Raw genomic sequence first — 22780 nt, 5'->3', positions numbered from 1 at the left:
CCAGGATAACAATAAGCAGCCACTATGCACAATATAGGGCAGCAGTGTGGAGTAGTGGTTAGGGCTCTGGACTCTTGACTGGAGGGTCGTGGGTTCAATCCCAGGTGGGGGACACTGCTGCTGTACCCTTGAGCAAGGTACTTTACCTAGATTGCTCCAGTACAAACCTAGCTGTATAAATGGGTAATTGTATGTGAAAATAATCTTGTATCAATTGTATCTTGTATCTATCTTGTAACAATTGTAAGTCGCCTTGGATAAGGGCATCTGCTAAGAAATAAATAAGAGTTTCTAAAAACAAAAAATGGTGGGGTCTATGTTATAGACCAAGTACACACACACCTATGTTTCAATGGCAAGTGTTACTATGGTAACAAAGGGTGCTGTGCAATTAGATGAGGATGCCATTGGTATCCCAATGGAATGAGCAAACCAATGCACACTGTACATACACACTGTACTGCTACTATGATTTCCCAAGGCCATAGCCCGCTATGAGGCACAGGCCTCGGTTAAAAGCATACTAATAATTATTTGGGCTCTTTTACACGTTGCTTTGCTGCACCATAAAATGTGTTTCATCCCTCTTTGTGTGCATACATTAAAAGTCCAGCTTCTGCTCTTCAGAATCTTTTCTGTCATTACAGACTACAGCGACACCGGGTCAGTTCATAACACCTTAGCTGTTAGGTCAACATGTTCAAATAGCTTCAAAACAACCAAAGATTATTGGAGACTTTTTTCAAGGCGAGGCAAAGTAATAATGTTTATTATAAACAAGTACATTTCGGCCTAATAAGGAATAATAGGTGCATGATGTTAAATAAAAGATCAAAATGATGTTCATATAGTTTTATTGTTATGTCTCAATTGTGAAATTGTAGGTGATGGAAAACTTTGGCCATAGCTGTAGATATCGCTTCTTGTGATTGGAGATTTAATTTAGTTTTCTCAGGATAACAACATGCTGTTAATTTTTTTTTTACAGAAAATAATAACCAAAACTGCTGTTGGGATGCATATTTATTTTAATTTTTTTTTTTTTTTTTTAAGAAAGTTATTTACAAAAAATAGTTTGTTTTAAGAACTAAAATTACAAAACCTTTTTTTTTTCATATATATATAAAAAAAAACACAGAAAAAGTGACGTTATTGCATAATACATTATTTGGTCGTTAAAATAAAAATAACAATTTCAAAGTATCTTACAAAAAAAAATAGCTGGTCAAAAAGATATGAAGCAATAATATAAGTTAACTTTACATGCAGCTATAGTGTGCTTTTGAACAAGTATTTTAAGCCCTTCTGTGAATCGGAAGGGTTTAAAATGGAATTCTACTTCAATCTGCAACATGCTGCTATTTAAAAAACGCTATAGATGTGAATTTACTACTGCTTCCTGGTACCTATTCACTTTGTGTTGCAGTTCAAACTCAATAGCCTAGCGGCACTCAGACCATGTGACCTACAGCTACCAGGATGCTGAAGTTATTCTACAGCGTTGTAAACAGCTGCATAACAAAGACACTAGTCAAGGATCAAAAGGGGGAGCAGTTCAAACCTTGGATACCACTTCTTGGTGTAATAATTCAAGCGAACCACAGTATCTTAAAGAATCTTTGCAAAGAATGCCCCCGTGTGATATCAAACATTCAAAGAAATGTGAGGATTACCATACTTTGCAGAATGCAGAATCGTGTAGTTTTACTATGAGCTTGATCTGCATTTTATTTTTCACCCTTTGCTGACAGTAAAGGGAATTACAATAACAATGTATTAAACTTTGATGTGGGTACTAATATACATTGTAATTCATTCAAATATATTTTTAAATGGATAATAACTCATCAACACAACACTAGAAAAGCTAATGGCGGTCCCTTGACTACTGTGACAGGAACTTTTGGTTTGAGTAACCAACAATCAGATTATAAATCGAAGGCACCAAGTTTGTTCAATTAACAGTTAATACTTATTACACCTTTAAAGGTGTTATCTGGTTTGCGGAAATAGAGAGGGCCAGGTTGTTTTTACATCTTGTTGAGTTTCCTGTGAATTCAGTTTTGTATGCTTTTTATCAATTGATAGATCTATATTCTGTATCAGATTGGATGCACACTGGCTACTGTATAGTGGTTTATAAGGCTAGATTATGTAAGTACCCAGGGAGGCATTATTTAGTGCTTCCCCCCCCGCCACCTCCTGTCCTTATCACAGGCACTCAGTTCTATAAAAATATGTCTGGTCTCTACAGAGTGCTTTGCAAATAAGAACATTTGACAATCATACTGTTATAATACAAAAGCAATTGCACTTAAAAATTATATTGCAGTATTCTCAATTAAATGAAACAGAAAAATCAATAGTAACAAAGGAATTTATATATATATATATATATATATATATATATATATATATATATATATATATATATATATATAATATATATATATATATAAACGGTGTAAAGTATCCAGAATTTGGTCCACAGATTGAAAATAAATAAATAAATGAAACTTGTACTTGTTGAATAATCCAAGGGGGAGCAGTTCACTCTCCACGCCTCAAGCCTGCTCTAGACTGGAGGGAGCACCCTTACTCTTAGGGGGTGAGGGAGCAGTTCAGTCTCCATGCCTCAGTCTGCTCTAGACTGGAGGGAGCACCCTTTCTCTTAGGGGGTGAGGAAGCAGATCTACGCCACTCTAAGCCTTGTCCTCCCTTTGCCAATTGCTGAAATGTGTGTTTGTGTTGTAAGCTGGATATCCATAGATATAATGTGAATAAGCCACATGGATTGCTTACTTTTCTATGAAAAGCTTTGACTTTTAATTATGAAAAAAAAAATGGTCACATTCTATTAACCATACTGTGTAGCTTGAACGTATAGCACCAATATGCTTGGAGATAATTTATAATAATAAAAAAAAAACTAAAATCTCCTATAAATAAATTAAAACCAGTAAAATAAAACAATCAAATGTTCCTCCTCGGATATGCGTTTTATTTTATAGGAGGCAGTGGGTCTAGTGTTTGGAACAAAGGGATGAAAGCCCAAAAGATGCGAGGAGCATTGACCAACATTGACAAAATACTACTTTTCATAGTATCTGCAAGGAGCAGTTCTCACCAGCGTGATCAATGTGCAGTTTTATAATTTTATTTCATTAAACAGGATCTCGTGTGCAAGATCTTTTTTTACAGATGGTGATGCAACGTGAATGACTGGATGGCTCCTGAAAACTATCAGAGAGAGATCCAGGGGTGAAAGAAAGTTTCTGTTGACAGATACAGTCTTTACTTTTTTCTGTGATTGTGCCCCTAAGAGATTTAAAGAGACTCAACCCTATACATTTGTGTTACATTCTGGTTTAATGGTTTTAAACCCATTTTGAAAAGACACATGAACATGGAGGGAGGGCTTAGGTTGGCAGGGGAATCCACGGGGTAAAACATTGGCGTGGAACATTTTTGGACTGTCTTTTAATGCATCATAATGCCATTGTATCTGTAATGAAATAATTGGTAATATCTCCCCGTTTTATAGGGGTTAGTCTCCCTTCTTTAAGGAATATGTTTATAAATTCTGTGACACAGAAAGCCACTTTTAGGGATTTGGCAACTCGCTGTAGGAGACTTTTCCCGGGGCAACAGCATGAGATGAATGTGTATATCTTGACAATATCCCATTCAACAAGTTGCTTAACAGCTGCCAGCAATAGTTACCTGCTGAAGGCTCGGACTAGGATACCTTTTATACTGCTAATCAAACGTCGTGTGACACGTGAAATGTTTCTATGCCTGCCGTTTAACCAACTTGCTCGTAAGGCTTTGATGACTCAAGACCGTAGTTGTGGTCTTCAATTTGAGTTCCATTATATTTAGATCGGATAAATCCTAATCAGAATGACTATGCAGTATTGGGTATACTGCAGGAGAAGGCACTATTCCGTTATCTCTGCTGTATCGCCCTGCTCTTCTGTGGGGTCCTTCACATTGTGATCAAGCCTCTGGTCTGCGTCAGTATTGTCCGTTGGGATGCCCTCTTCATCATCCTCTCCACCTTCGTGGTTGTCCACTATGCCCGCTGGTTCATCGTGCTCTAGGTTATGACCGTTTCCCTCCCAATCCTCGCTCCTGAAGTCCCCGTCTTCCGTGTAGGAGGATTCATCAGTGGGGGTGGGCTCCTGCCTCAACTCGGCCCCTTCGGAGTTGGGGTCCAGGTCTTTCCTGCAGTAGGCGTAGCGGTGGTTCATGTGCTGGGAGTAGGATCCAGAGTGGGAGAAGCGCTTGCCACACTTGTCGCATTGGTAGGGTTTTTCTCCAGAGTGAAGGCGGGAGTGCTCGATCAAGTGGTGCTTGTGCTTGAAGGCTTTCTTGCAGATCTTGCACTGGTGCGGCCGTTTCCCTGGGGGGGAAAAAAATAAGAGCTATTTCAAATAGTGTCCTGGTTTTTCAATGGTGATGATTGGAAGTGAATAGATGCTGGGGGTCAGTTTTCCCACTGTGGGCAAATTGTACAGGTCATACATTTAACATGGCGTGGGCAATCCGCAGTGGAAAATATAGGCCCTTATACTTTCGTTTTACAGTGTATGTGATTGTGTTGGACCTGGGTCTAATGATTGGTTACAGGTGTTAGAAGTTACAAGGGTTTCTTTCCTACCTGTATGTTCGTACTTGTGGCGAAGGAGTGAGCTGCTCTTCTGGAATGTTTTATCACATAGGTCGCAGGCGTAAAGGCCATCTTCTGTCTTCCTGAGGCGCTTTCTTCCTGGGCCGCAATCCACATCTATCCCATCATCTAGCAAGGATAAGTAGTCTAGGCAACCTCTGTTTAGCACCTCTCCCTGTTTGTGACAAAACAAAAACGTTTCATGTCTTTAAGGGTGTCACAGATTCCATGTAATTCTACAGATGCATCAGCCGATATTAGAAAACATCAACGCAACTTAAATGATCTCCCTTCTACTCCCTTATTGAGTTTTTTTTACGGTTTTGGAATTTCCCATTTATCACCTTTTAAATAAATAGTTAAAAATAAATAAACAGTGAGAAGTCACACTTAAGATCCCACGATACACTAGGGAATACCCATATGGGTGATTATTTAATCAAGCTGCACTGTTACATCCTGTAGGCAGATCAAAGCATTCTCATGTAACCAAATGTTTGGCAATGTGACGGCAGAGAGTTGACCAATGGACAACTCACTAGTACAAACTACAATGCTCATTTTATACTATAAACCATATTCTGATTATTTAATGGTCTCGCTACTTTTGAAGGCACTACGTGGCAATTATTTTGAAATAACACTCGATTTAGTTGCTGTGGTCTTACCATAGCGGCTTGTCTCTCCTGGTGTATCCTTTTCAAAAGAGCTTCCGGATCTGCTTCAAACATATAAGCCATCGGAGGGAGAAAAGCCATTCCGGCAACTGCTGGGTTTAAGCCAACTCCCGGAAGACCCTCATGGCCTGTGTTCACCAAGCCACCGGGCAGCATAGAGTTAATAAAAGGAAAGGCACTGTAGACAGAGTTACGATAGAGAGAGTTCATTCCGAAAGAATGGGGCTGTAGTATTGGCGTTCTCTGTCCTGGGGATACGGTTCTCTCCTTCTCAGTAATGGGGGACATACTGTTTGTGCTTCCATTTGTGTCTGATCCTTCGCTGGCTTCCTCTCTGGGTTTGGGTAAAGATAAGTCCAAGGGCTCCATCTGAGGTCCTCTTGAGGCAGGTCTCTCTCGAGCAGGCCTGCCCTTCTTTTGAGGTGGGCAAGTAGACAGATCCAGACACGAGGCCTCCTCGTAGATGGCAGCCGGACGTCTTTTCTCAAGGTAGGAAGGAGAGCCACCAGCAAGCCTTTGCAGGGGATCTAGGTTCCGCAATTCCTTCATCGGAGTGCTTGTGGAAGTGGAATTTTCCGGGGAAGATTCTGCCTGGAAACAAAGAAGGTTGGGCCTGGGTACATTCGGAGACGAGATGCGGGATGGGAATTGGCGGTGAGGCAGTCTTTTGGGGTCTTCTGAAGAACCGTTTACCACGATGGTGCTATTGAAGCCTTTCTGGCTGTCTTGAACTAGGTTGCTTTTGATGGAGAAGTTCAAAGCATGAGAGTCCTCCTTTTCCCTACTTTCCCGGGGGCCCTCAAATGCCTCCACAGCCTCCCTATTCATCTTACAGAGGTACTTCTCATGCTGATACAGCACGGCTCTGTTGGGGAACGGCTGAGAACACCATCTGCAGGTGATGACACTTAGCTGGGGCTTGTCTGGGTCTGATGGCTTCTCCATGTGCATTTGCTCCCGGCACTCTTGTAAAACCTTTTCCATCCCTCTGGAGGTAAAATCTGCTGATTGACCATAGCCACTCCCCTGTAGCATTGCACTGACCATGTGTTCATATTCTCTCCCTGGATTTAGAAAAGGCAAGAGCGGTGCACAGTGTGGGAGTTTCTGGAGTGTAGGGATTTCTAGACCCATATCCCTGCTCATCAGTAAGTCTGCATTGTCCTTTGGAGAGTCCTCAACGTGCTTGTAATCTAAGCATCTGTCTTGTATCCTGAAAGGGTAGGATGGGTCCAAGAGGGACTCCTTTAAGCCTCTTTTGGCCCCTCCTGTGGGTGTCAGGCTCAGGGGCAAAGAGGGAGATTTGGGCGATAAGCTGGCTGTCAATCCACCATAGGCCCCGCCGTTGGTGCTCCCCCCACTCAGGCATTTCTTACTGCTGAGATGGGAGCTGTACGATCCAGAATGTGAAAATCTTTTCTTGCAGTTGGAGCATTCATAAGGTTTCTCCCCTGTAAGACAACAAGAAATAACTTTTCAGGCGCCGTTTCAGAATGTAAAGTCAATCCAATTTCACAACTTGAAAGTCAAGTACCGTCACTTATTCCAAACACAAGTGAAATATTTGACAGGCTTTCAAAATAAGTCCAGTTGTAACTTCTAATACACCAACCACAAATTCTGAGGGAGAAAAAAAACTAATTGAAGTAGACGTCATTGTGTTTAGTCAAATGCCTATCACTGTTCAAGTTAGTTGACTTGTCTTGCGTTTGTTATTCTCAAAGACTCAAAGATTAAACCATCCATGTCAAAGTGCACATGGCCAATACTGTGCTTGTGTCTAATTTTATATTTATTTACTTTACTGCTCGGAGGGGTTTGTTACTTGACACACGACACTTCAGGAACCCCACACACACGCACAATAATCCTTGACGAGACTGTGTTATAAAGCAGTCGGAGGTCTATTCATCCTTTTGGAAAATGAGGTTCTGTAGTAATATTGTGCAACTCTCCTGTAGACTTACCGCTGTGAATGCGGAGGTGCTCTTTTAGATGATGCTTGTACTTGAAAGCCTTGCCACACTGCGAGCATTTAAACTTCCTGTTCTCTGTAGGTTGTTCAAGTCCTGGATGCTGAGGGGGAAAAGGGCCAAGCTTTAAATGAATTCAGTCTTGTTTCTACAAGCTGTATAACATGCACTGAAGAGCCTTGTCTGTCTGTGCAGTGCAAGTGGTGAATACAGAGAAAGTGGATGCTGGCGAATGAAACTTAAAAAGGAAGGACTGATTTGGTATATTAGTGTTCTGCTAATACCAAAAAAGGCCAAATCTAAATATGCTCTTTCTCTATTCTTGAAGTGAACTAGCAGGATGCAATATTGAGATTTATTCTTCGCTCTTTGAAATCTGATCATATTGTAACGTTAACAGAGTTGAAACAATACACATTGCAAATGAACAGGTCCCCTTACCTGGTTTTGTGCTTGGCTGTGTAACTCCATATGCCTCTCCATCTGTGTATGGTAGGAGGCACTGTAGCCACACAGTGAGCAAACCAGACTGCTGTCCTCTCTCTTGTGGCAGAACCTAATGTGCTCTCGTAGTGAGCCGTCCCTCCGGTATCCACGGTTACAGTATGGGCAAATCAGAATACTTTCAGGGGTCCTTGGCGCGGCTTCTGAAAGAATAACACAGGAGACTAAATTAGTGAAATATGTTTGTGAATATGTATGGTAGAATTTGCCATATGTACATTATTGAACCTGTACTGTATAGTGAACGGATAGGGCTTTATTACATATTGCGATACGACATCCCACTGTGTTGTGTTGCTTTCATTTCAGCTGCATTATCTGCAGAGCAATGGGTGGGGTTCAACCACACTCAAAACCGAACTTCAAACACCTCCCCAGAAAGTACTTAAGGTGTTTTTCATTCAGTTATGGATACAGTATGTGGTGAGATTTTTTTTCTGTCATCTCCGACGTGGGTCAGAACATCTGTCTCATTCGCTTGAGAAGGGAGGGGCGGAAAACGATAAGATCAATTTTATATAAAGGTGTTAAAATACATGTCTTGCCTTCGACGCAAAAAATGACCTTGACCAAAAAAAATCTAATACACGTTTGCCATAAGGTGTGCCTCTTTCACATGGGGAAAATGTGAGTTCCGTGGAGTGATACATGTTTGGTAAGATTTACTGAGACTATTTTGTTAGTTACGTGTAGTTTAAGTATCCTTCATAATTTATTGTTGGGGGAGGAGGGAGGAGTCCGCATCACCCAGTGATGTAAGTGTGTGAATCAGAATTGGTTTCAACATTGCAGGCATTGACACAGACTGAATGTATGACGTTTCTTTTGAGAAACCTTTATAATTGTAGCTGGAAGGCTCTGGCTGCACTGGTACGTTACCTTTGCCCTCAGAGACGTCTCTCACAGGGGTTCTGCAAGGGAGGGGCTCATCCTCTGGAGCCTCAGGGTAGATTATGGGGGTTCCGTTCTGTTGCAGACACTCCGGTAAGCTGGCCGGACTGAGCGAGTCTCTCTCCAGCCCTTTCAGATAGTAGAGCCCCTCCAGCTCCGACTCCGGTGCCTGGTCTTCACATGGACCTAAAAAGCAAAGATCATTTAAAGCATCATTCAGGCACTTGAAGGGGTCTTCAAAGGCTAACTGTATATTGTATTTTTGTCTGCAGTGCCAGTATCTGTTATAGGGCAGCAGTGTGGAGTAGTGGTTAGGGCTCTGGACTCTTGACCGGAGGGTCGTGGGTTCAATCCCAGATGGGGGACACTGCAGCTGTACCTTTGAGCAAGGTACTTTACCTAGATTGCTCCAGTAAAAACCCAACTGTATAAATGGGTAATTGTATGTAAAAAATAATGTGATATTTGTATAATGTATAATGTGATATCTTGTAACAATTGTAAGTCGTCCTGGATAAGGGCGTCTGCTAAGAAATAAATAATAATAATAATAATAATGAAACTACTAGGGCTGTGCTGATACTCATAATCGTCATTCGTGCACAAAAAGTTTAACGTGTCGTGGTGCTTACCACAAAGGAATCGATAATTAAATATGATTGTCTCTGATACAGTTGGTTGTAGTATCCACGTGTCCAGAGAAACAGAAACCGGTATGGCAGCAACACTTTAATAATGTGTTGATTTTAAAACAAGAACAGCTGTCCTTACCTCATCTTTTAAAAGTGAGTACCAGTCAATGGCAATTAACTTCATTAAAAGTGTTTTAAGAGCCGATTTGGAAGCGAATTGCTTGCTGCCATACTGGGGTCATAAACTGACAATGAAAATATATCAGCAAACCCCCTTGAAACTGCAGGTGGAACTAGAAATTTCTGCTATGAAGATATGTTAAAAATTACCACTAGAGGGGGTGCAGCTCGAATTTCTGCCCCCCTCTGAAATTGTGGCAACCAAGTTAGTAAATGCAAAATTACTTGTTGCAGAGGGGAGAGAAATTACAGCTGCACACCTATCATATTTCAAACCGCCCTCACTTCAGAGTCTTGTGAATAATTATTTATGTAGAAACGGCAATAGAGAATGATAGAGAACCCACATAATAAGATTATGAAAATGTAGATAATATACTGTGTTTTTAGCTTGGATCCCTTGCTTGATAGCATGGCATGGTACCATTGCATTGAAAATGAATTGCAGCTATATTTCTATACACATAACAGGTGGTGTTAATTTTATTAACCCTAAGCCGTGGCGGATCTTGATATCATGCTTTTATGTTAATAGCGATGGTGCTTTCCCCTGGTGTTGATTTCCGGACTCACTCAACATTACTGCATACAGTAAAATACTTTCAAATGAACCAGGTTTAGACAGTCGTTATTTAGAAATGCCACTCTTCAGATCATTCAAATAGACCCTAAGCCATCTCAAGCGTATACTGAGAAGGCACTAGCCAAAAGCATTGTCTACTTAGTAACCTTCCACTTTTCTAAGCTTTGTGAGTTAAGTAAACAGTCAGAATATACGTCCCTTTGTGTCCTACAGCTTCAGCCATGCAGGAGGCAGAGTAAGTGTTCTGCTGTAATATTCATGGTTCTGTGTTTACCGTGAAGTTGTCGGGTCATGTGTTCATCCTTCTCTGGCCAGTCCTGCTCCTGCTCTCCTGCACTGGGCTCTGAGCTCAGGCTCCGGGGGCGAGGATACTCAGATGGGCTGACTGGCTCTCCACCGTCAATGGGATTGAAGCTACCAGGATCCTGACTGTCTTTCTCCTCCATAACAGACTGGGTTTCCTCATCTTCCCCCTCAGATCCCAAGGCTGGCAGCTTCTCGAAAGTGACTGCGGAAAGCAGGAAGAAAACAAAGGTTCTGTTATGGGGAATCTCCTGGTGGATAGCACTGCTGTATTTTTAAGCATTCACATTTGCTCGTGGCTTTACATTGTGTTATACACTGCACGAGCATCTGAATAGAATCTGTTTAATATATCCTGACACTTTGAGACTTCAGCTTGCATATGACATAAAGCATGTGATTTCGATTTTGAAGCCTTTAGGTTCAAAATGCACGATTTCTCCCATATGTTCTACTAAGGTAAACCTATATGAAAAAAAAAAAACTCCTTGTAATATAAAATAATGAATTATCACTTTCATATTATTTTTTGTATTTCGCTTTTTCAAATTAGTATTTGTCCTAGATAATACTTGACAATAAGTGATTGAATAAGGGTTGAAAATTGACTTTTTAAAATGCACAGACACATTTTCTGAGAGGAAAAAAAGAGCTGTACTACTAGAAATCTAGTAAGAAGCTGCTTAGGAGCAGGGAGCAGACGTTTAATTAGTGTTCTTATGGCTAGTTTCACACACCCTGATCGGCACTAACCTAACCGTGCTAAACAGGGTCTGTGAAACCACACTTTTGTTTTATACCATTAAACTTATTTTATTCCTCTTTAAAAGTGGAATACAAGTCGAGAGAGGTTATGCTAAGATTATACAATGTCCTAGTTAGAGCCTACCTAGAATACTGTGTTCAGTTTTAATGACCTCACTACAAGAAATACATCCTATCGCCTTTCATAGTGGACCACCATCACAAAGCGCTTTACAGAGGTAGGCTGTAAACTGTGCATTATATGCAGAGTCACTTACAATTGGACATTGATTTAACATCTCATCCGCAGGACGGAGCACAAGGAGGTTAAGTGACTTGCTCAGGGACACACACAGTGAGTCAGTGAGTGGCAGAGGTGGGATTTGAACCAGTGGCCTTCTGGTTACAAGCCCTGGACTTTAACCACTAGACCACCTCTGTGCTTTTAAATTTAGTTCCCTCCTCTAGGGGAGAATGGTGTGCTAACAAGGGACGAGCCTTGATGGGCAGAATGGCCTTTTCTCGTTCTCAAATTTTTCTTATGTTTTAAAAAATACCCAGTAGACTATCATACAGTATACTGAAAATACTTCATACTGCACAGTATGTCATTTGTAATTTAAATTCACGCTTTTGCTGTGTTACCAATTTTAGTGTCGGAATCACATTAAGCATTAAGCCCTTAATGCTTTGGAAACATTTCAGTATGTGAGGTAACAGAGCGGCCTACAGTGCCAGCAAACCCCTATGATTTTGCTTTTAGGTTTTTCCTGCCACTGGTTTACATGACTCATTCAGTGGTGTCAGTCTTTCTAAAAGAGGCAACTGTATCCAAAACCTCACATCATGGATCCCTGAGGGCGAAGCACTACCATCTCCTACCCACATGCAGAAGAAATGAAAAGTGCAGCATCAAACTCTGGGTTGCAAGCCTTCCTTCCATCGCTAGAGCTCCACACCCACACTGTCTCGCTCTCTTATCTCTAATCTACCCAACACAGAGACATGAGCATGGAGGTGCTTTGTCATCTTCTGCATATAGAAAGATGACAAAGATTATTATTTAATTTAGAGAGAATTTCTTAAAATAGAACTTCTAATAATGTTCCCTCGCCGCAGAAACTCCACACAGCAGTGAAGGAGAACTAAAAGTCTTGGTTGTCCTCCAAGCTCCAAGCCGATCAGCTCTTTCTACCCAGGACTCAGGAGCTCCACAGTGGATGTCAGCAAGCGTTCGGCCCCTTGAGGTCAAAAGCCAGCCCTGCAGACTTCGGTTTTGATCTCTTAGGGCGTCTGGCCAGTAGAGTCCTCTAGTGCTGATGATTTTCCCTCCCTAACCTAGCCCCAGAGCAAATACAGCACCCTGTGCAATCCTTAGCCAAGGTGATTTTGAACAAGCAGCTAACCACACAGTCGCGTCTTTACCAGGTGAGCCCCCCTTTATGAGAAAGAAGTAAAAACGGGTACCGAAAGTCTGAATGCATTGATATTTATTTGTTTCATGTACAGAGCCTTTATCGTGCCAACAAAAGCTGTCAGACTGGACTGTCTCGTGGGTAGTTAAAAATGACGTGTTTTAAAGTAACCTGGATTTACACAACACTGAAAGATTACATTCACAGTTTGATAAAACCCAAGAAGGATATTCACAATCCACAGTGACACCTTATTTCTTCATTTTATCCCAGTTGTGTCAATATTGTGCAACTGAAGGGACCACAAAATGCACACTATTGCACAAGTAACAAAAACACTACAGTTGTTTTTTCCTGGCAGACCGAACTATTTCCAACTCTTCCTTTTACAGCTTTTAAAGAATCCTTTTCATTTTCTTGGTGTCTGTTTCCTCCATTCTCCCACAGTTTAGACACCTGTCTACGATATAATTATTTCATAAAATATGCACGGCTTTATTGCTCACGAAATGAGAGTGAAAATGGCAAGGGGCTAGGAGCTGTTTCTGACCTGCCTGCCATTCAGTTATGGGCCTCTCTCAAGCAGAGACTGACAATTGTGCTGAAGTGTGTGGTGTTTGTTCAGTGGTGTTGAATACACTCCACTACTATAGAAATCTGCAAATAAGACGCCCATTGCATAGCAGTTGAATCCACTCCTAGTTTTACTATGAGTTTAATAAGACACACCTGAGTGTGTTACCTATACACTGGGGCTAACCAAGCACATACTAAAACCTTGAATAGGTGAAACTGCTATGCACTAGGAGCCTTATTTCCATCCCTGTATGTGTGTGTATATATATATATATATATATATATATATATATGTATATATATATATATATATATATATATATATATATATATATATATATATGGTAGGCGATTTTGACCTTTGCATTGTAGATTGCAGATGGAGCTGGCAGCAGATAGGAAACCACAGTCTGCTATTAAAACAAGATGAGAAGCAGTGCAGACATCATGCATATGATGGCAATAATCCATAATTGTTCCTGTATGACCCAAATATTTTGAAAGTATGGAGGAGCAGACACAGCTGAATAACCACTTCATTGCCAAAGCGTTGCAAGTTTACTTGCACGCAGTTTCACTATGAATGTGGTTCAATATAGGCTTTTGTGACTGAAAATATCGACCGGGTCGTTGCCTTGCTCTGGGTTTGCATGCCAGCCTGTTGTCAGAATTTTCCGAAGCGCAACCTCATTGTGGTACCCAAGAATTACTTGGAGCGGCCGGGTTTATGCGCGGTGGAAAGTTGTGGGTTTAGACCCCATCTTCAGTCACTTTGCAGAAAGCTGTGTTTTTTTTGTGCTTTGTTTTGCTGTGGGGCTGTGAACCGTGTCAATTCAGGAACGTCAGTGGTGGTCGGCATAGGTTCACTATGACGCATAAGATATCATCACCCCTGTTTAGTGCTGAAGCCACAAGATCAAGACCAAACATGTTTTCCAGTGCTGGTCCTGTAATGTAGTCATGGGAAAGCAAGTGTGTCATATTTCCATTAGCCCACATACAGTGCAACTAGTACAGTACCATGATTTCATGAAAACACGTCTGTTTATTTGTAGATGTGGGCCCTATTCAAAAAGCTGTAGCTCACTTAAAGAACTCTTTTGAAATGCTCTTCAAGAAATTGGTATAGAGCCCTGTTAGTTAGTTTATTAACAACCTAGAAAAGCCATATCAATGTGCATATACAATACAAAAAGTATCATTTAAATCATCAAATTGTATTTTTTTTTAAAGACACTGCTGTGCATATTTTTCGTAACTTTTAATAAAGTCTTAGACATTTTATTTGAATACAATAAAAGTACTATACAGTGCAGGCCACTGTTTGCAGTCGTATTAAAATTGACCTCTGTGGAAATTCATTATTATAATGACACGGTTGGAATTTTAGGTTGATTCGGATTAGGTTGATAAGCGAGAAATTGTTTCAAATTAGATTAGCGTTAGATACAGTGTATATAATGTAACGTATCCAGGACGCTCTTGTAAATGAGAGTCTGTCCTGGCTAAAGAATTTTAAATAAATAAATATAAAATAAATAAATAAATACATTAATAAATAAGCAGGGCACTCATAATCGCATTTTGTAATTATCGAATTTGTTAAAATCAACACTAATCAAATTGTAGGGGAGACTGGAGACGGCTGTAACATTTTTCTCCATTACACACAGATGATTTGAGCTAGTTTGACCAGACTTTGATACACACAACTTACATCTGTCCTCTACCAATCCCAATAGCTATCCTGTTTTAAGAGCTGATATGCATATGGCAAATGAGAATTGAATGTTTTATTGAGTAAGATCAGTTTTCACATGAAGCAAATATGTTTGTTTTATTTAACTCAAAAACTGTCTATTGAAAAATAAAAATGTTCACATAAGGCAATTTTTGTTGTTGTCCTACTTTTTAAACGTTTTAAAATTATAGGCCTTATCAAGCAAGACTGTCGCTCTGAGTCACAATTGTGATATATGAACATTTTGTTTCCTTCAGTGCGTGATTCATGTGCCTAAATATAGTTTAGCTAATGGTGTATGGGGTTAATTGTAACACGTGCTACAACTGGCCCCAACCCAGGGAGCCATTACTAAACCCCAGCAAGAAACAACAAAACTAAGAGCAATCAATTGTGTCAATAATAAGTACAGAGATCAGGGATGAGAATACTAAAAGCCTGGATCCATAAACTGGATAACACAGGTATATATCACAAAAAGAAGATTGGGGATAAAATGTACTCTACTAGGTCAAAAATCGATTATTGTAGATAAAATCTCAGGGCTTTGGCACAGACCGCTCCTCTTCTACAGGCACACAGAGACTTGAACTGAGCATGTGTCACTCTAGCTTGCTTCTGATTGGAGAAATTCAAGGTCTTACAAACGTCCCGTGTTACAATCGTCCCCAGTGTCCACTACCCAAACGCAATCCGAAAAGAGGCTATAATATAAGATTCACCATGTTGAGTGTGACGGACGCGCAGACAGACGGACACAATCGACGCTGAAGGCTCCACATAATGAGAGAGAAAGAGCCCTCGTCGAAACGTTCTTTAGATTATTAATGATAATGATACCATAGTTCAAGAATCACAAAAGTCATTTGTAATCGTAAGCCAGTTGTTTAAAAAAAAATCACAGAAACATTGACTAATTGTTTTAAAGTTCATCAAGATTCAAATATTAGTAAACTGAAACTAAGATAGCAAACCGTGACAGTTCAAAGACAGACTGTGTAATTTGTTAAAAAAACAGAGTGTAGCAAAAGAGTGATAACTCAATTACGAATATAATCCTGCGACACTGAAGAGCAAAAACTACGTTATATAAGGAAAGCACGGACCTAATTTACAACGTAGTTGCGTAGCCCTTTTGTGAAACCAATCATGAGTAATATAACAAATCTTCTGATGACATTTTGTTTAGTCAGGAAACGTTTATTATTATTATTATTATTATTATTATTATTATTATTATTATTATTTACCTTGCTGGCACAAAAAGCGAGATTTTATAAATGGCAGAAAGGGTGACATTTTCTCCAACAAAATGGCGGCTCATTTTCAGCACACAGAGATATTGTGAGTTTTTACAGTGTGCAGTCCTCTGCTCCCTTTCGACCTTTGCTAGCACTCCACTGTGGTGGTGTTGGTGGCATCCTGCATTGCTGTCTGAAATCGTTTCTGTCTCACTGAAACTACATACAAATCACAAGCTACCAGCAACACGTTCCTCTCACTTACAAAAATAAAAAGTAGGCCCGGATATCTTGCTACTGTTTCTACAGTATTGCACAGAACAGCTTTTCATCAGCTTTTCTATCTAGTTTGTGAGACATGCTGTACAAGTGGACAATCCCTAATTTGCAGTGTGAAATTAGCCCCTATTATTTGTGAAAGGAAACTAAATCATCTGTGTTATAATACTAGCAACCAGGAGAAGGCCAATTATTGTTCTGTGATGTCTTTATTTTATTGTTTTAATAATTAAGAAAATTGTTATTGACAAGTGAAACAAGTTAGCCCCATAATATATATATATATATATATATATATATATATATATATATATATATATATATACTGTATATACTGTATATTTTTCCTCCTTATGGTTTATTATTTAGGAAAGTGATTTCTGCTTTCAAATAAACCCGAATGTTTGACCGCTATCAAAAATACCACATCAAAAGTTATTTGTATAATTATAAAAGGATAAAAGATGCTATGACGAAATTGCACTATTATATAATTACTACCGATACTAAGCAAAGGACGGTGTTAGGCACTAAATTAATCAATTGCACTGAAGTGGTCTTTTTTGTGGTGCGAGCCTAAATGAAAGCATTTTAAAATTATTTGCTGAAGAAAACATTGCTGCTGTTGCGGTATAATGTTATTAAAATGTTCTCAATGTTGGTACACACTGATAAAAAAATAAATACAGAATATCTCTAGAGAAATGCTTTGAAATGTAGAACAGTAGAGATGTTATTTACAAGCTTTGATAATTCATGATAACCAATTCCTATGTGCTGTACAAAGAACTAGCATATGATTTTAATTCAAACCACATGTATATGAAGATAACAACACTCCGTGTCAAGAGACATCACAGTTTTTAAAAAAATAAAAAAGCATACGAATATTAGGTTTTGTGATAGCGTTTTACAATATCGAATAGATTTCGATGACGGGTTTCACCGACACAGAATAGCATTAATCTCTGACCAGTTTACCTTGGGTAAGGTTAGTCAGTCCGAGATTAGTGCTAATCGGGGTCTGTGAAACCAGCCATTGATGCTTAAAAAACATCCAAAGCATAAAAACTTCACAATTTAGTGGAAGGCGTAATCTTCACATATTTGTGTGTGATTACGGATAGTATGACATGAGGGTTAATATTGAAATATTTTGTCTGGTTTTTTTTTTTTTTTTTTGCTTTGGGCTTAGATAAGCAATTAGTACAGGCTATATATACACAGATATAAACCATAGGCTTTGAATTACAGTGAGTAAGGTCTTTACACTTGCATTGAAAGAGAAGTGTGCCATTTAAAATTAGCAATCCTACACCACAGCACACCTACACCAGCAGGTTCAACATGCATGTTTAAATAAAGCGTTACACACTCACCAAATACAAGGCTCAGCATGACTAAAGATGACCTACACATAATGACTGTACAACAATTAGCCATGTCAATTTCTAAGCACTTGAAATAAAATAGATAGGGGTGTTTTCAATATGTGTTTTACATATTTTTCATATATATATATATATATATATATATATATATATATATATATATATATATATATATAAAGAGACAACTTCCCAGTGTTTTGGTATGTTTAAGATACCAAAAAAGCTTTTGATGCCATGGCAACTACACTCACTTATTTCTATTAAAATCCATTATATATAATTTCATGCAACTACATTTCAAAAGCTTTTACAGCAATTTCCTCTCTCTTGAATGAAGAACTAATTTGACAGACATCGTTATATATATATATATATATATTTAACCTCAAAAAACATGTACCACATTTCTCAGAAAAAAAAACAACACTGTTTTTACTTGCTAAAAAAAGTTCATGAATGTTATTGAGTGTTTGCAAACCAGAAACTCGAGAACAGATTGCAAAACTTCCTTAGAAAGATATGGGAAAAGAGTACCTAGCCTTATTTAATAATAAAACAGGATTTAACATTACATTATTATTATTTATTTCTTAGCAGGTGCCCTTATCCAGGGAGACTTACAATTGTTACAAGATATCACATTATACAGATATCACATTATTTTTACATACAATTACCCATTTATACAGTTGAGTTTTTACTGGAGCAATCTAGGTAAAGTACCTTGCTCAAGGGTACAACAGCAATGTCCCCCACCTGGGATTGAACCCACGACCCGCCGGTCAAGAGTCCAGAGCCCTAACCACTACTCCACACTGCTGCCCTATGTAGTAAACTATTATAGTAGACTCTCACTTCTAAGATCCTGTGCAGTGCTACTTGAAATGTATAAAAAGTTTGTAGTCTTCCATTTCTGATACACTCATAACCTTTTTAATTAAACAGTATATAGAGACTATTGTAAATGTTTTGGATTCACTTTGAAATATAGGTGGGTTAATTACAGATAACATACAGGTACATTAGCTGATTCTACAACGTGCTTACTATTTATGTTAGATTATTTATAGTACCTGATCGAGGGAAAATGACTTTGTGTGAATGGAACTTCATTAACACATTATTAGTAAAACGGTAACAGTAACTAAAGAGTTTACTGTCATTTTTCAATTAACCTGTCTTGATATTTAGTTCATACAGCTGCTGTCTGCATGCAGGTCGTTATAATGGTGAGGTTTAGGGTTATAGAGCAATTGTGTGTGACTGCCGGCACTTGGATTAGTGAGAGTCTGCTGGTATTGCTATATCCATGTTCAAAGACAATAGCATGAGAAGACAGTAGCTTTTTGTTGAATATGATGCGTCCACAATGTCAGCCTAGAAATTCCAGCTTTTCAACAAAACTTTTGCGGTATGTTATTGATGCACAAAAAACTCCTATAACATTTACCTAAAAAAAAAAAGGAAACACGAAAATAAAAGTTTTGACCCATTTAAAAAAAAAAAAAAAAAAACCGGGGACATTTTAAAATGAATGAATGAAATCTCAATACTCACAACAGACGATATAAAAAACAAAACTAGCAATAGCTTGACAGCAGTGACTTATTTCTTCAGTTTAACCCACTCAATATTCTAACTGCGGGGCCACAAAAGGCAAAATATTATGCAACCCGAGCACCACAGAAGGGTCCCATCACTTTAAAACAACCACATCACACAATTACCTGAACAAACTAGGTATGCTCTGGAATCCGATCTGTAGGTTTGTACTGGCATGTGACTTTCCCAAACGTCGGGAGCTGAAAAGCTCAAAGGCCTACTTTACATTCTGTTCGTTGATCACTGTGGCCACTGTAATGAATACGCTTGCTTTCCATATCGTTTGTAATTGGATTCTGTTGCAACTGCTGTACGAGTACCACAGTTGTAACAGTAAAACAACTAGCCCGAAAAAAAAAATACTGAGGAGCAGGTAAAGGTACTTGGAGGTAGGCCTGGGATCCTGTTTTGAAAGTACGCCAGCTTGTACTCGGTCATAAGTGGTTTTATTAAACAAATCATGTTATAATATATACTGTAATATTCCCATAAAATGCTATTGCAAAATGGCAATTGTAATATCATAAACCATAACTGTTAACATGATCATTATTAACAAGTTCATATATTGTATTGTAACAGATGCCAAAAGTGTTACCAAATTAAAGTTACCCGGGTATTGTCCTGGGTAACAGATTCCTATTTTCTTTTATTAAAAACTAAATAAATTCAGTGACAAACATTTTGACTTGGAAGACCTTGAAAAAGAAACATTTGTCATTGAATGCAATCCATTTGTTTGACTAGTTCCAAATTCAGTACTAGTGTTTTACAGTTGAGGATGACTGGGTAGTTTTTTTTTTCGTTCCAAATATTTGCCTTCAAAATAGTTACCGAAAAATCTAACCCTAATGAAAATGTATTGTATGTAACGTGTGTGTGCGTGTGTGTGTGATGCATATGGTATTCAAATGCTGTTTGTAATCCTGTAATCAACATTCACTAATTCAACAGGTTCATCAAAGACACAAAAATAGCTGTGAGCTGCGCAATGGAGAGCTTTGAGGATTTAAAATATATTTAAAAAATACGAATAGGGAACTACTCTTTTCGACTTTCACAATGAGTGTTTGCATTCAGTTTTGGTTTGCTTTTGTCTTCCCATCAAGTGGTTTTCCTGGCCCTGATGTTGTTTGTTCAGAAAACATTTAACCCAGTACATTTCGCTTACCTCAAAAAGCTAGACAACAGGACGTCAACTAGCAAATTTTTATTTATAACCCTGTAATATTGCAATTAATAAGTTACCATAAACCACCACATATTACAACTTGTGTTAACATTTGTATTAACCTTTATTAAGCATTATGTTATCCACCTAATTTAAAGTGTGACTAACACTCTTTCTTGTCTTTTGTGGTCATCTGAGGGTAGCATATACTGTAGACGCATATGGCTGGAGTTTACTGTAAATGACATTAATTGTGCAAAAAGTGCATTTGAATTTACTGTATATGCAAATCATGCAGCTGGCACTATGTAATATGTGTCAACATATAATCAGAATTAACAGATCTGAAGTTGAACACTCATAACAGATTCATAACACATTTGGATGAATTCTTAATATAACTGAATTATCTTTAAAAGAAGTTAATTGTCCCGCAAACCATTTATCCAGCAGGATTAAACATTTTAAATATCCAACATGTTTTTATGTATATTTAATATGTAATATTTAATGTATTACTAAGGGATGAACTTACTTGAATCTGACTTTTAGCAACAAAAGCGCTAGTCATATATGTAATGAAATTGAAAATACTGTACTACCCATCTTATGTACTAAATCTACAGCTATGGCCAAAAGTTTTGCATCACCTAGAATTTTAGGATTGAGACATAATTTAAAAAAAAAAAAAAAAAAACTATATGAAGATAATTTAGATCTTTTTATTTAACAAAGAAACTACAAAATGATATCGCAAAAGTCAACCAAAAGCCATAGTAGTACAGTATGTCATGTTAGATTTTGAAATGTCACATTTTTCAATTTGTCAGTTTTTCGTAAAGTATATGGAAAACTACAAAGCGGTATGTAATTCAATATGTTAATGTAACATTATTCAGCAAGTTTCATTTGACTTTAAGAAGCAAAATGTGTTAATTCTATAGGGTGATGCACAACTTTCAGCCATAGTTGTAGATACAATGTAATAACATATATATATATATATATATATATATATATATATATATATATATATATATATTTTTTTTTCTGTAATAAACTTTCTTTATTTAGATATATCAGAGAGAGTAAAGAATCACTTACAATTGGATATAAATTGAAATTCAGATTCCGATAATTAATGTAATAAAATAAGCAGTTATAACCACAACATAAAACCAAAACCTATTTTTCAATTTGCCCTTCAATTCATTCCAAATTCTATCTGCTATACTTGTACACATGTGCGTTACAAATAGACCTGCTTTAGAAGTCTAGCTACACACACCACTCAACAGTAACATCAGGAAGAAGAATTTGGTATTACCTTTTAAGGAAGTACAAAGTGAACAACAAATCTTATTATTTTGCCTTTCTGGTCTTCTCCAACCTGCATCGATCCATTTTTTTAAGTATATATCAAAAAAAAAAAAACAGAATTACTTGAAGTCGCTGCTTGAAATTCTGCCTATGAGTCAAAGCTACCACATCTGTCAGAAGAAGAAAAAAATAAACGCCTCCTACTCACACCAAACGATCACAGACCCCACCTCCCCTTGATATGTCCTCGTTAACTCAAGACGTGTAGCATGTGTCTGAGTGTAAGCCTAGGAAAGCCCCAAGAGGAGAGGGTGGGAGGCAGAGAGAGAATTGAGAACTCTCTAGGTGCACCAGAAGCAAAACGACTCCCTTGTGCAAAATCTGTTTCAAGGGTTAAGAACTGGGACACAATTGCATGACCCAGTCGGGCTCATTTATTTATTTCGCTGTTGCCAGAGCTAGGATTTATTATGACAGAGCCATGATGTAACCCAGGCCTCGGCATGTCACAAGCAAAATAACTATGCTTTACATTGTTCACTTTTTCAACATCAGTATAAAAAGTTAGCAGCAATTGCAGTTGGGTTTTTGCTAGGCAGGAACTGAAAACTTGCCCTTGTATTAGAGCAAGTATAAAAGCAATCTCCCTAGCAGAAGCTGGTGCTACAGGTAAGCATTTGATCTGTACACCTCTATATTGACAACACTTTTAACTGTGCTGCATTTAAAGATTATTATTATTATTATTATAATAAATGCTTTTTTGTGTGTAAATGATTCTTAGGCTGACTGGTATGATTTGATAGAAACAGCTGTATTTTTGTAGCATTATTTTGAGCATTTTACAGCACTGGGAGTCTCCCAGGATTGCATCAACCACCTATG

The 22780-nt window shown here is 38.3% G+C and overlaps 1 protein-coding gene across 1 annotated transcript in view; it reads right to left on the bottom strand.

Annotated features, from left to right (window-relative positions):
- Positions 1-2472: 2472 nt before the first annotated feature.
- Positions 2473-22780, bottom strand: part of LOC117400996 (zinc finger E-box-binding homeobox 2-like) — a 48022-nt gene continuing 27714 nt past the window's right edge. Inside the window, exons 2-8 of the mRNA XM_034001379.3 lie at positions 10387-10620; positions 8706-8903; positions 7764-7969; positions 7317-7425; positions 5341-6800; positions 4664-4847; positions 2473-4405 (exon numbers count right to left, since the gene is read on the bottom strand). Of these exons, the coding sequence (XP_033857270.3) occupies positions 3942-4405; positions 4664-4847; positions 5341-6800; positions 7317-7425; positions 7764-7969; positions 8706-8903; positions 10387-10620 (2855 nt within the window). The 3' untranslated portion in view covers positions 2473-3941. The remainder of the gene's footprint in view (positions 4406-4663; positions 4848-5340; positions 6801-7316; positions 7426-7763; positions 7970-8705; positions 8904-10386; positions 10621-22780) is intronic.

Source organism: Acipenser ruthenus, chromosome 42, assembly GCF_902713425.1.
Source record: "Acipenser ruthenus chromosome 42, fAciRut3.2 maternal haplotype, whole genome shotgun sequence".
Classification (NCBI taxonomy): Eukaryota; Metazoa; Chordata; class Actinopteri; order Acipenseriformes; family Acipenseridae; genus Acipenser; species Acipenser ruthenus.
The sequence above is the reverse complement of the archived record's forward strand: the minus strand, read 5'-3'. Positions and strand labels throughout refer to the sequence as shown.